The sequence below is a fragment of the Doryrhamphus excisus genome, linkage group LG10 (genome assembly GCF_037039965.1).
Source record: "Doryrhamphus excisus strain RoL-2023G ecotype Guam linkage group LG10, RoL_Dexc_Guam_v1.1, whole genome shotgun sequence".
NCBI lineage: Eukaryota > Metazoa > Chordata > Actinopteri > Syngnathiformes > Syngnathidae > Doryrhamphus > Doryrhamphus excisus.
This window is the reverse complement of record NC_136366.1, coordinates 1,490,353-1,502,861: the sequence shown is the minus strand read 5'-3', so window position 1 is coordinate 1,502,861 and position 12,509 is coordinate 1,490,353. Positions and strand designations below refer to the sequence as shown.

At 39.5% G+C, this 12,509-nt stretch overlaps 2 protein-coding genes across 3 annotated transcripts in view; one reads left to right on the top strand and one right to left on the bottom strand.

The window, feature by feature from the left end:
- Window positions 1–4,485, bottom strand: part of stk32c (serine/threonine kinase 32C) — a 62,307-nt gene extending 57,822 nt beyond the window's left edge. The window contains exons 1-2 of the mRNA XM_078793822.1: window positions 4,281–4,485; window positions 4,081–4,188 (exon numbers count right to left, since the gene is read on the bottom strand). Of these exons, the coding sequence (XP_078649948.1) occupies window positions 4,081–4,162 (82 nt within the window). The 5' untranslated portion in view covers window positions 4,163–4,188; window positions 4,281–4,485. The remainder of the gene's footprint in view (window positions 1–4,080; window positions 4,189–4,280) is intronic.
- A 308-nt stretch (window positions 4,486–4,793) lies between these two features.
- On the top strand, window positions 4,794–11,931 carry LOC131103452 (uncharacterized). 2 transcript variants are annotated; one of them, XM_058049763.2, is made up of 11 exons: window positions 4,794–5,479; window positions 5,557–5,783; window positions 5,898–6,028; window positions 6,900–6,958; window positions 7,275–7,421; window positions 8,940–9,135; window positions 9,200–9,316; window positions 9,631–9,691; window positions 10,235–10,320; window positions 11,174–11,300; window positions 11,393–11,931. In XM_058049763.2, the coding sequence occupies exons 2-11, from the start codon at window positions 5,625–5,627 to the stop codon at window positions 11,480–11,482; spliced, it is 1,173 nt and encodes a 390-aa protein (XP_057905746.2). In that variant the 5' UTR covers window positions 4,794–5,479; window positions 5,557–5,624; the 3' UTR covers window positions 11,483–11,931. The 2 variants fall into 2 exon arrangements, with proteins under 2 accessions (XP_057905746.2, XP_057905732.2); XM_058049749.2 differs by having other exon boundaries at window positions 4,795–5,479; window positions 8,937–9,135.
- The last annotated feature ends 578 nt before the right edge of the window (window positions 11,932–12,509 follow it).

Genomic DNA, 12,509 nt, shown 5'->3' with positions numbered 1-12,509 from the left:
AATTGTCCATAGGTATGAATGTGAGTGTGAATGGTTGTTTGTCTATATGTGCCCTGTGATTGGCTGGCGATCAGTCCAGGGTGTACCCCGCCTCTCGCCCGAAGACAGCTGGGATAGGCTCCAGCACCCCCCGCGACCCTCGTGAGGAAAAGCGGTAGAAAATGAATGAATGAATGAACTTTATCTTTTCCTGTTCCCGGGTTGCGTTCTTTCAGCGAATGCTGAGATATGACGTAACACGCAGATCCAGATGTTCTTCAATTTTAAAAAAATGGAGGCGAGCAATCAGCACTGGACTGCTGCGGAAAGTTTGTTTTTTATTCAAACTAAATTCCAAGACTGGACTAAGGAAAAACTGGCAATACGGAGTTATTCCAACAAGTGAAAGAAAAATTTGAGGAAGTCGGTATCACGTGATGTTGGTGTTTACGCTTTACTGCGCATGCCCCATTGACTATTCTGGTTGATTATAGCGGCGCATGTAGACACGCCATTGGAATATTCCTTTCCATGTACACCATGATTCAATTCGGAAAGAGAAAAACTCCTGGCTAGTGTTTACCAAAGTCAAACCCGATGTGTGTGAATGTCCGTAAGAAAGGTCTGTCGTGGCAGACGTGATGTGTTTGTCGACTAAGTCCAACGTATATCAGTGGGAAACAATGGCAACACCTCCGCAACCCAGAAAGCAGACCTCGGGATGTGCATCAACACATCATAATGACACAGAAAGAGAGTGTCAGCGTAGCTTAAAGGGTGATGAAGCAGCACAAGATCTGGACTGATTAGATTTGATAAACTTCCCACAGCGCCTGATCGGTCACACGTAAATGGCACTTGTCTCATACTGATGATAATAGGTGATGGATGGTGCCTCCCGTTAGATCATTAACACCAAAAGGCTCCTCGTTTCTCCCTTCGCCACAGACAAAAGAGACAAAATCCATAAAAGCAGAACTGTTATCTTTGTGTTTTAGGCAAAACAAGATCTTCACAAACATCAGCTTTGACTTTGGAAAACAGTGACAGACATTTTTGCCTCTTTACTGATATGCTAAAATAGTCTCTTATTTTCAAACTTGCTCCACAGGTTAACAAGACTGTGCACTATGAATTTTCAACACATCAGCAAAACAAAAATCTAAACCTTGGAATACCTTTGGATTTTACAAGGACAGAAAATTTGACAAAAAGCAGCACCATTTCTGAGCTATTTTTTGTTTTGTAACTTGTTTACATTGAAATTTTACACCTAGCTAGCTTGTGCTCAGGTTGAAATGCTGCACACTTACTATTGTTATGACATTTTGAGTAACGATTGTTTACTTCTCCAAGCTAACACAATACAGCAAAGTCTTGTTATATCGATATCGGTTAAAACGAATGACTACTTATTACGATACTATTTTCATTTCCCGGTAAATTTCTAGTCTTTTATGATATAATTAGCTCCGTTAGTACGATACACGGTTATTATGATAATCCGGTTACTAGGATGCCCTTTTCATCTCCCGCCAGCCAATTTGGTCTGCTTATATCGATACAAAAGCAGCTTAAATCAATCTTTGCTTAAGGATTTCAATACCAAAAAAGAACACGGCGAACGGCTGCTTCCAGTCAACTTTATTTTTCACACTTCCACCACCAGAGTGCAGCACACACAGCGGAAAACACCCGTCCCTCGCGCCTACCCCTCCGGGTGGCAACACCTTCCCTATCGATAGTTCCGGGGTGAATTATGTCCCGGTAACCGGTAATCACTACAGCGTAAGTTTATTTTTATTTACTGTAGTACAAAATGTATTGTAGTACAAAAACATGCTAGATACGCAATCCATGAACTCAAGGAGAAAATTACATGCCATATCAAAGATCCGCCCACTTTTAATGCAGTTCGGCGCAGGATCGGATATATGGATAGTCCGGTTATATCGGTATTTTTTCAGACTCCCGAGAATATCGATATAACGAGACTTTACTGTATTTTCATTGCACCCATGTAGCAAATGTTCACCACTTTTGAAAGCATTTGTCGTTATCTGAAGCATGTATTTATTTCGTATTACATATTATGTTCGGCAGTGGCTCAGCAGGTCAAGCAAATTGTCCCCAAATCTGAAGCTCAACCCAATCACTGCTGTTGTGTCCCTTGGCAAGGCACTTCACCCACCTTGCCTCCAGTGCCGCCCACACTGGTGTGTGACGGTTGGTGTGGTTTGGTGGCGCTCCGAGAGGCCGCCGGCGTGACTTGGCAACCACGTTTCCGTCAGGCTACCTCAGGGCAGCTGTGACTACAGATGTGGATACCGCCACCGGTGTGTGACTGGGGAGTGAATGAGTAATGGGTTCATTTCATTGTCAAGCATTTTGGGTGCCTTGAAAAGCGCTATAAAATCGAATATATTAATATTATTATTGAATGGATAGTGAGATTTTTTATTGGGATATATTATATTGATCCTATCAAACAAAACAATATTCATTCAGCAAGTCTTTTTTTGGCCCATTGAACAAATAAATACATCTGATTTGTAGCGGACTGGGAGAAGGATGCTGGTTTAAATGGGTTATCCATGCATGCAGTGGTGAATGCTACACACACACACACACACACACACACAGGGAGAGAGAGGCAATATGACCATATCCCTGTAGTGAAATGACCTCATTTACTCAAGTTGTCCCTTTAACAGTGGCGCTCCTTAGTTTATCATCAAGATTCAGCACTGGACTTCCTTGCGAGGCTTATTTACCCGCACACTGGCAAGCCATTATGAATTAACATTACTTCCATGCATGACACTAATCTTGCCTTAATTATACTATTAACCCTCTGTTTTCCATGTGTTCCTCTTTCTCAGGGACCATTCAGGCACCAGGAAAATATTTTGCTCACCACGCATGCCGCATTGTTAAATCTGGATGGTAGCGCACACTGATGAGGGAGGATGAAGGAGGGTGTGATGAATACAGTATATGCTGTATACTCAGGCGCCGCAAAATTAGGAACACCTATACTTTTTTTTTTTTGACAAAAAAATATAAATTAACATTTCATTCAACGGTGATAGAAATGTAATACTTTAGTAATTGAGGTTAGTAATTATAATGACAAATTTCATAATAAAAAAACATATTTTTTCTTTAAGGGTTCAATTCTATAAAAATATAATTACTGACAATTTTACAAATGTATTCACGTAAAAATGTGTCACTTTTTTCAATGTTTTTTGTTTAATATTTTGACTTTATTCTCAAAAAAATTACATCTGTTTTGTTTAAATGCGACAACTTTTCAGCTTACATTTTGTAAATTTTCTTGTCACAACTTTATTTCTATAATATTTTTACTTTATTCTGTTATTTTATTTTTATTATTACAACTTCCACAACCCACTTTTCCAAAAATTACAACCTTATTGTTGTTTTGTTTGTTTCTAATTATTTTACAACTTTTAAAAATATAAAATGTGTCTTATTCTTTAATATTTCAGCTTTAACCCATTAAAATGGTGTTATTTTTCCTTGTAATACTATGACATTATTCTCGTAAAATCACAACTTTTTAGTTAAATTAAAACTTTTTTCTCCTAATATTTTGACTTTATTCTTGCAAAATGACAGCTGATGTTTCATTAAATTGATTGTTAAATCATATTTTTAAAATGTGCTGTGAGCCAATGAAAAATACAGATGCAGGCTGCAAATGGCCCCCGGGCCACACATTGGACACCGCAGTCATCAGTTCATACATTTTGCTCTTATGTAGTAAATAATAATAAAGTAAAATAAACATAAATAAAGCGTAAAGTAAATATTGTGTGGTATTGTTCGATATTATTCCACATTAATGTAAACTCCACCTACAAAATAACAACAACTAATATTATTATGATTATTATGTGACAATGCTAATTCAAAAGGAGTGTTTTTTTCTTGAGGAAACTTGGACGACGTGGCAAAATCCGAAGCTAATGCTAATTGATGACAACAACGGAGCTTATGTAAAGCCAATATTGACAATTATGCATCATCAGCAAAAACTCAAAAAGGGAGTGTTCGCACTTTGCCATCACTTACCATCTTCCTTTTCATCGAAAACTGGTCTCTTTGACGAACTATTGGCTCCCATCCTCTTCTTCCACTTTCCCCAGTGAAACATTGATGCTCAGATAGCATTCCTCGCCTCTTGAAGAGAAACTACACCTCAGAGCGGAAGACTCAATAACAAGTGAGCGCACATTTCGATCCAACAGTTCGTTACTGTATTTACCGCTCACCGTATTATTCGGTCTTCTTGCCGGAAATACGGGCGCAGCGAGTTGAAGTCTTTTTTTCCCCAGAAGACAGCAACGACGGCTACGCGCCTTAAAGCAAGTTCCACCGGCAGGTTAAGATTGTCTCCCGGTATCGTTGGTGTTCTCGGTTATCTTCCGTAGTGTGTGTCCGTGTGACGCAAACCCCAAAGACTTGTGCTACTCCGGATCAGAGTGCGAGCTGCATCCAGCTCCATATGGTTAGATGTAACACACCGGAAGTTAAGAGAGATAGCTTTAAAAATAAAAGCCTGCAAGTACGGGTACAACTGCCTTTATAACATACACTGTAGTAGACCGATTGTGACTAAATCACAGTGTGATTTAAATGTTTATACAATACACCATTGATGGTGTAAATTCCGAAAAACACCTATCATTATTACCACAATGACTTGGATGGACGTTGCTAGATACGGGCTGTGTGTTGAAAGTTGAAACCGGAAATTGTTGTGTGGTACACTTGCAAATTGAAGTTGCTTGACAGTAGCTGACCAGTAAATAGTTGTTTTGGGGCGATTTTGGTCATTTAATGGTTTTTGTGGGTTTGCTTTTAATTACCTCCGCCAAGGAAGTATTGTTTTGTGGCGTTTAACTGGGGGGGAAATCCAGAACAAGTTTCCCACAGAGATATGGAATAATTCTGGCTATTATGATCGAGAATATGAAAAAATAAGGGAACAAATGAAGCTCGAAATGCAACAAATACAATTATATATATGTATATAGCCAAAAAACTGTGGAATTTGGAGTTGTCAAACGATTTGTTGCGATGGATGCAGAAGAAAAAGGCCATTACAGAAAATAACGTTTTTGTGACTAGCTACTGAACTATTATTGACATTGCTATGAATCATATTTCTATCTGTATGTTTTTATGGTCAAGAAATCGAAATACTTTAGATCAAGTAAATGTAGGACTAATATTTATGGTGTAAATCACAATATGGGAGAATTATGGTGGCTTGAGCAAAATAAGTCTTACGCTTCTGCCCGCTAAATCAATTTTCTCTCAGGTTTGGACTTCGGCACTTGCCGTAGTAGATGTGGTTGCCACGGTTACCACGCCCAAACATTCGCGGCACTGCTAGCTATACCTAGCTATACCTAGCTATACCATGTTAGCCTTTTTTTCGACTTCGCCGCTTATCAATTCAAAAAAGGTGAGTCAGTTAAAACAAAACTCACAATAGTTTTATATACCATGACATAATATTACTAATTTCACATTTTATTCCAGTCATAGATTATTTGTCAGTGCGAACTTGAGCAAGGACTGCAGGCCGGGGAAGTGAATGAAAGCACACAATGTCTTCCTTTGAGGAGACGGACAGAGCTGGCAACAACCATCACACTGTGACTGAGGATGCTGAGCACACTGATTGTCATTCACTGTTGACCCTCTGTTGGAGCAGAACTGGACTGGACCATGTTTCAGAAGGGGTTTTGAAACACAAGCAGCTGAAGGTCTGCTATCGTCTGGACAACCATTGCCAAATCACTTTTATTCCCGTGGACCTTATGCTTTTATGTATTAGTGATGAATTCTGACTCTCATGCTGGTATTTTTTTCCTCCTCAGTATTTATACCTGGAAGGGAATCAGATACACAGTCTCCCAAATTCCATGTTCTCCGATCTCCCCAAGCTGCTGTGGCTGGACCTCAGGAATAACCAAGTTGCATCACTCCCTGCTGAGATTGGCTTCCACAAGTATGTTACTTTTGCTCTTCGCTGCAAACATTTGTTGTTTGTAATTGTATTCATTTTTGTTTTTTTGGTAGAATATGAGACATAAAATATTGTGAGTTAATACACACATAGCTGCACGGTGGACCAGAGGTTGGCGCACAGGCCTCACAGCTTGGAAACCCGAGTTCAATTCCACCCTCAGCCATCACGGTGTGGAGTTTGCATGTTCTCCCCGTGCATGCGTGGGTTTTCTCCCACATTCCAAAAACATGCTAGGTTAATTGTCCATAGGTATGAACGTGAGTGTGAATGGTTGTTTGTCTATACGTGCCCTGTGATTGGCTGGCCACCAGTCCAGGGTGTACCCCGTGAATACAGTTAATCAAGACTTAACAACGGAAGCACCGTATTTGTGTTTGTCAGACCAACTTGATACCAAGAGTAGTATCAGTATTGGCTAGATACTAGCATGATGAGATTGATATTTTTCAGTTTTCTACTAGGTGAGGGCGAGATTAACTTTGTCGATTAATCTGAAGCTTGTTCTTTTGATTCATGCAGTCATCTGGACAAATCAATATGATGTGGTTTTGATCCGCGACATATCAAAAAAGAGGCAAAAATATCAATCAGCGTTATTGAGGAATTGATTTAAAAACGATTAACACCATTAATCAATGAATCATTGATACATTGATTAATTGTTGCCACTGTAGTTCATATTGTTACATTGTTGCTATTGTTGTTGTTACATTGGTGGTTGGACACAGGAGGGGATAATACCTGTAAACACTAACAACAAAAGTGAGTAAACCTTCTGTGTGTTTGTGTACAGGATTACATACAACAAGCCAGTAAAGTTCCAATCCGATGTGTATTTTTCTTGATCCAGATTCCTGCAAACATTACTACTAGAGGCCAATCCCATTTCAGAGCTTCCATCAGAGCTTGGTGAGTTGAGTCTGCTCTCTTACGTCTCTTTGTAAACTATGTTTTTAAGTTAATCTTACTTAATATAGCCATAATTCAATTTAATCAAAACATATTAGTTAAAAGTACTCAAAATTGAACAACATGTTAAATGGACTTGACATAATTAAGTTATTAGAACTTTTTAAAGAACTTTTAGTACATTTGAACATTCAGGTTTACAGTGTGCACAAAATTGAGATTGAGAAGTTTATTGGGTTTCCTCATGTCTGATCTAGATCAAATCTAGATCCTGGCAAACGTTACTAAATGCTTCACTATTTGTCATTTTTCCCAGGAAATCTGCTTAGCCTGAAAGGACTGAACTTGAGGAAGTGCCCCATCACTTTCCCTCCTCCTGACATCGTGCACGAGGGCCTCCAGTCCATCCTCCATTATCTGAGGAGCGCTACGGTTAAGCATCCAGAGAGCGGGGCCCCTCCAGGTGAGTGAGTCAAAGGCACCTTAACTTCGGGCAAAGACGGCGTTCGCCATACGAGTACATCCTTGCCATCTGCTCCCTCTTCAAAGAGACAGCGCTTGTCCACTAAAATAGCTCCCAGGCCCGCTTCACTGGCGTCACCTGTGTTCCCTTGGAGACGCCTTGCCCCACACAGCTGAGTCCTCCTTGTTCCGGAGCAGTCATATTTTTAGTCAGATGAAAAAGATCAATAACCTGCAGGTCGAAGATGTTTGTCTTGGAGCTAATCACCGTGAGAAGGCAGAGACAGCCCCCCACAGGAGGTGCTGCTGCTGCACAGCCAGCGGAGTCACACTGCTTATCTCATGACTTGCAAAGTGATTAGCAAAGACAGGCCTGTGGGGGGCGGGGGGGGGGGGGTCCGTTGGCTTATGGTAATTATCTTTGACAATACAGTAAATTGATTTGATGTACACTTCATTTACATGACGTCTTATCATCACACTCTTCTCAGCTGAGAAAAGAACATTGGAACCTTTCTAATGGAAATCCGGTTCCCATACACTGGATACGGTGTCTTGGCAACACCATAATGACCAGTTGTCCATCTTTTATATCCCCCTATTGACTACCGGAGAGCTTTTAATATACTTTTTATAGACAAGCCTAAATGATTCATATTCTGGTGAGATAAAGTGATTTTTGGGGGGGAGATTCTGACTGGAAATGATGCATGCAAGTGGCAAAAAATATTGAGTTTGAGGTAATGAAAGGTAATGAAAAGTGTTTGTATTCGCATCATTCTGCTCATCAAATGTCTTTTATTTTGGAATTAGTGTGCTGTAGTCGGGTCGTAGCCACGGTTATATTTGTCATTTATCGAATTTGTAATGGTAATGGTAATGGTTTTATTTCATTTGAACATGCATCAGATTACAATTGAGTGACAATAGGAGTAGGAAGAAGCAAAGCTTATTAAATCCTACCCCTCCGCCTGGTACTACAATCAGTAACTGTTACATTTGTTCACTTCCTGCTTTCCTAATATATTTTGTATTTTGTATTTTGTATTTTGTATTTTGTATTTTTTATTTTTTATTTTTTATTTTTTATTTTTTATTTTTTATTTTTTTCACGTACCGAAGTACAAGGTGATATGACCATACAGTGACAAAATGGGTACCATAGTAACTGTCAAGACAGCTGGGATAGGCTCCAGCATACCCGTGACTCTTGTGAGGATAAGCGGCATAGAAAATTGATGGACGGAAGTCACAAATGTCACATGGATCTCCACACAGAGATGGCCGAGGGTGGGTGGAATTGAACTACGGTCTCCTAACTGTGAGGCTTGCATGCTAACCACTCCATCTCTGTGCAGCCACATTGAGGACTAAATAAGTTAAATATTATAAAAACTATCAGTATGATGCACCACTGAACACTACAGCCATGGTAATAAATTATTATTTTAAATTTAGACTGTCTAGGAAATGTGCCACAACTTGTTTGATTCCCACCATGATGTGTCTTCCTCAGTAGTACTACCAAAGGTGGAGAAGCTCCAGCTGTCAGACCTTGTGGATTCTAGTATGGAGGAGCAAAATGGGTCAGTGGAGGCGGATCAGACACTACAATCCAAGCAACACAGACATGAGGATTTCCACTCGGACAAAGCAGATCTGTCCTCGTCGGTACCGGGAAACCCAAATCTGCATCCGTTTCTTTTTAGTAAGAGGTGAGTCATGTAAAGTCACTGAACTGAAAGTGTTTTATATGATGTTATTTCACTTATTTACCAGAAAAAAGATGACCAGCGTAAATCGGGAGTCCGTCCCGTTTCATAATCAGATCAAGAAAACACCAAATGAGAGGAGACATCCAGCAATGAGAGCTCTGGAAGACAAACCACGGAAAAAGTATGTTCATGTATGTATCTTTAAAGCAGCCCTAGACTACTTTTCCAACTTTTGTGTACATGTTCCAAATGTAGAACTGATGTGTACGTGCCAGATGATGAAGTCGGTGGGTTTATCAAAAGATGACCCTCCAGGGTGGAAAGGAAATCATTTTAAAAGCTCCTGAAATAAGGATCATCAGCATAGCATCTATAACAGCTTTGTGACAAATATGCATGTTGTCATCTTCAGGGCCATAAACTGACAAACGACATTCACATCCTCCATAACATGACAGTTATGCTCTTATAATAATGTATGCGTCTCTCCCACAGAATAACTTTAACGTGGTGCAGGCAGGAGGTCAGCCAATCGGGGCAAGCAAAACAAACAAAGGTAAAACAAACTGCAGTTGACAACATTTTCACCACAAGGGGGCAGAAGAGGACCATATCTGCTAAATGACACATAAACAATGAACATGAGGATGAGCCAGACCAGTACATGTTAATCAATGAATTCATCATGCAGTATATTAATTGCTGTGTTTACAACTTCATACATGCTTGAATTAGTTTGGTGTGAAAGTTCAAGCCTTTGGGCAATGAAGAAATGATCCAACACCAGTCACTTGTGACATCACTAATGTTCATCTGGATGAACGGACAAAAAAAAAAGCAGTAGAAAATGAATGAATGAATGAATGAATAACTTTAAGGCCGACCTGTTCACAGCGTTCCTGTATTGTTTAACTGGTTATAATGTTTATCATTGCACATGACTGCTTTCCAATACATACAGCTTGAAAGTTGGACAGGTAATACAACAAAACATTTATGATGAGGCTATCTACAGAATATGTGTACTCTTTTGTTTGTTTGGTGCTGCAGGAAAAATGCTTTTGCAAAATAATTACAAAAATACTTTTTTTTATTGCAGGAGGTAAAAGCCGCCATGGATGACAAGGGCGGTCGACCTCGGAGTAAAATGTCTGACTCCTCCATCAAAGGGCCTGAGGACCATAGGTATCGCATTTGTAGCTAAAATGGAGGCTTACTTTCACAACAATGTGGAACCACAAATGCAGACATGACATGATTGATAGTGTAATAATTCTTTGGAATAATCAATTCCAAATGCATCTATTGTGTACCTCACAGTATTTTTCCAGCCCGGAATGAAAGTACACAAAGTCTATCTAGCATTTGCTGTTCCCCTCAACATAGTGAAAATTAAGTTTGTGTAGAAGTGAAAGTTAAACTTGTGTGAGTCCGAACAATGCATCTAATGTGTACCTCACAGTAGTTTTCCAGCCCGGAATGAAAGTACACAAAGTCTATCTAGCATTTGCTGTTCCCCTCAACATAGTGAAAATTAAGTTTGTGTAGAAGTGAAAGTTAAACTTGTGTGAGTCCGAACAATGCATCTAATGTGTACCTCACAGTAGTTTTCCAGTTCGGAATGAAAGTACACAAGTCTGTCTAGCCTTTTCTGTTTCCTTCTACATATTGAAACTTAAGTTTGTGTGGAAGTGAAAGTTAAGCTTGTGTGAGTCCGAACAATGCATCTATTGTGTACCTCACAGTATTTTTCCCGCCCGGAATGAAAGTACACAAAGTCTATCTAGCATTTGCTGTTCCCCTCTACATAGTCAAACTTAAGTTTGTGTAGAAGTGAAAGTTAAGCTTGTGCGAGTCCGAACAATGCATCTAATGTGTATGTGGTGAGAAAAGATTTTTTAACATTGTGTAAGACATTTCGCTGTTCTTTCATGGACAAAATGTTGGCAATGGACAAATCACATCACATAAATGCAATCTTGTGGCATTTTTCATATACATAACATATACTGTAAATTACCTTTTTTTGGCCTTGTAGCCCAGCTGAGAAACATCTGGAATGGCAGGTCAGTGCCTATGCTGATGAAAAAAAGATGCTGAGAGGCGTTCTACAGAAAGACGCAGCTGCTATGCGGGTTACATCAGCGCATCAAGGTGGCGAAGAGGTTTGGCCTGTCATTTATTCACACAAACATCCATACTCACGTCATTTACTGACATTGCTGTTTGTTGACTCTCTTTTCTCTGTCAATGCCAGATGAAAAAGTTACCAAGTCGGGAAGGACACAACGGAAATTGTTTGGCAATGTTCACAGAAGACATGTGGCCGTTTATACTGGACAAATGACCGTGATGAACACATTCCCAGTCAAAATGACTGGGATTACCACACTAATCACACTAATAAGTGACTTAGGGACATCAAAGTTTACAGTAAATATGTCCGTTACAGTCGATCCCCGCTTTTTGCAGGGGTTTACATTGTGGAACCACCAGCCAATGGTGACAAGCCGTGAGTAATTGAGATTCCCATATTGACACATGGTTCTCCTCCCACGCCCAAATGCTCCTGCTAGCTTGACGTTGATGTGAATCTGCAAGTCTCCTACAACTTTTCTTTGTCAGCCATTACAAGATGCACTTCTAGCTAACTGATATAGCTAATTAGCTATTTTATCACATAGACACTGAGCATTGAATGAAAGATGACTGCTCTATGTGACATAAGTGCTATCCCATTTGTGTGCTAAAATTATTTTTTGTTTCTATGTGTCATAACTAATTAAAAGAGAATGTGAGAAAATGTTATTTTGTCATGCATTTATTTTGTAATGAAAGAACTGCTCACGAAAGGCTTGCCGCCAGAACCCACCTTCTCGACTCTGTGTGTGTGCACCACTGTGGAAGCCTGCATCCAGCCTTTGCTTATAGTGTGGGTCATTTAGTGATAGTGCTAGGAAACCCCAGCATGGACATACTCAGTGATGTCCAAATGCCCACAGGGCATTTGTGTACATTTTTTTTAAGCATGTGAAACAAAATATGAAATAAAACTGGGAAAATAAAACTAAAAATCATGAAATAACTAAAAGAGAGTTGATACTAAAAGCTAATAGGTCACATAGCAGACTCATAGATACATTTCTGTGAAGTATGATTCTTTATTTATAAAAGGAATATTTTCATTGTTAGCACACATAAAACCCATTTACGACCTTCTAAGTACAGTTTTTAACATTATTAGAGACCTCTAGACATACTAGAGTTTCATCTTGGCTACAGTTAGGGATTATTGTGCCTGTTGTCAGATAAGTCAAACCTGCAATAAAAGCCTGTTTTTCCGGTAATCATGACTGGTGCTTGTGTGTCTCACC

Excerpts from the sequence above, each read along its gene's own strand:
- LOC131103452 (XM_058049749.2), top strand. The coding sequence starts at position 5,625 with ATGTCTTCCTTTGAGGAGACGGACAGAGCTGGCAACAACCATCACACT. Across the intron at positions 9,692-10,234 it reads GGCAAGCAAAACAAACAAAG|GAGGTAAAAGCCGCCATGGA; the intron begins GTAAAACAAACT and ends TTTTTATTGCAG. Across the intron at positions 11,301-11,392 it reads CGCATCAAGGTGGCGAAGAG|ATGAAAAAGTTACCAAGTCG; the intron begins GTTTGGCCTGTC and ends TGTCAATGCCAG.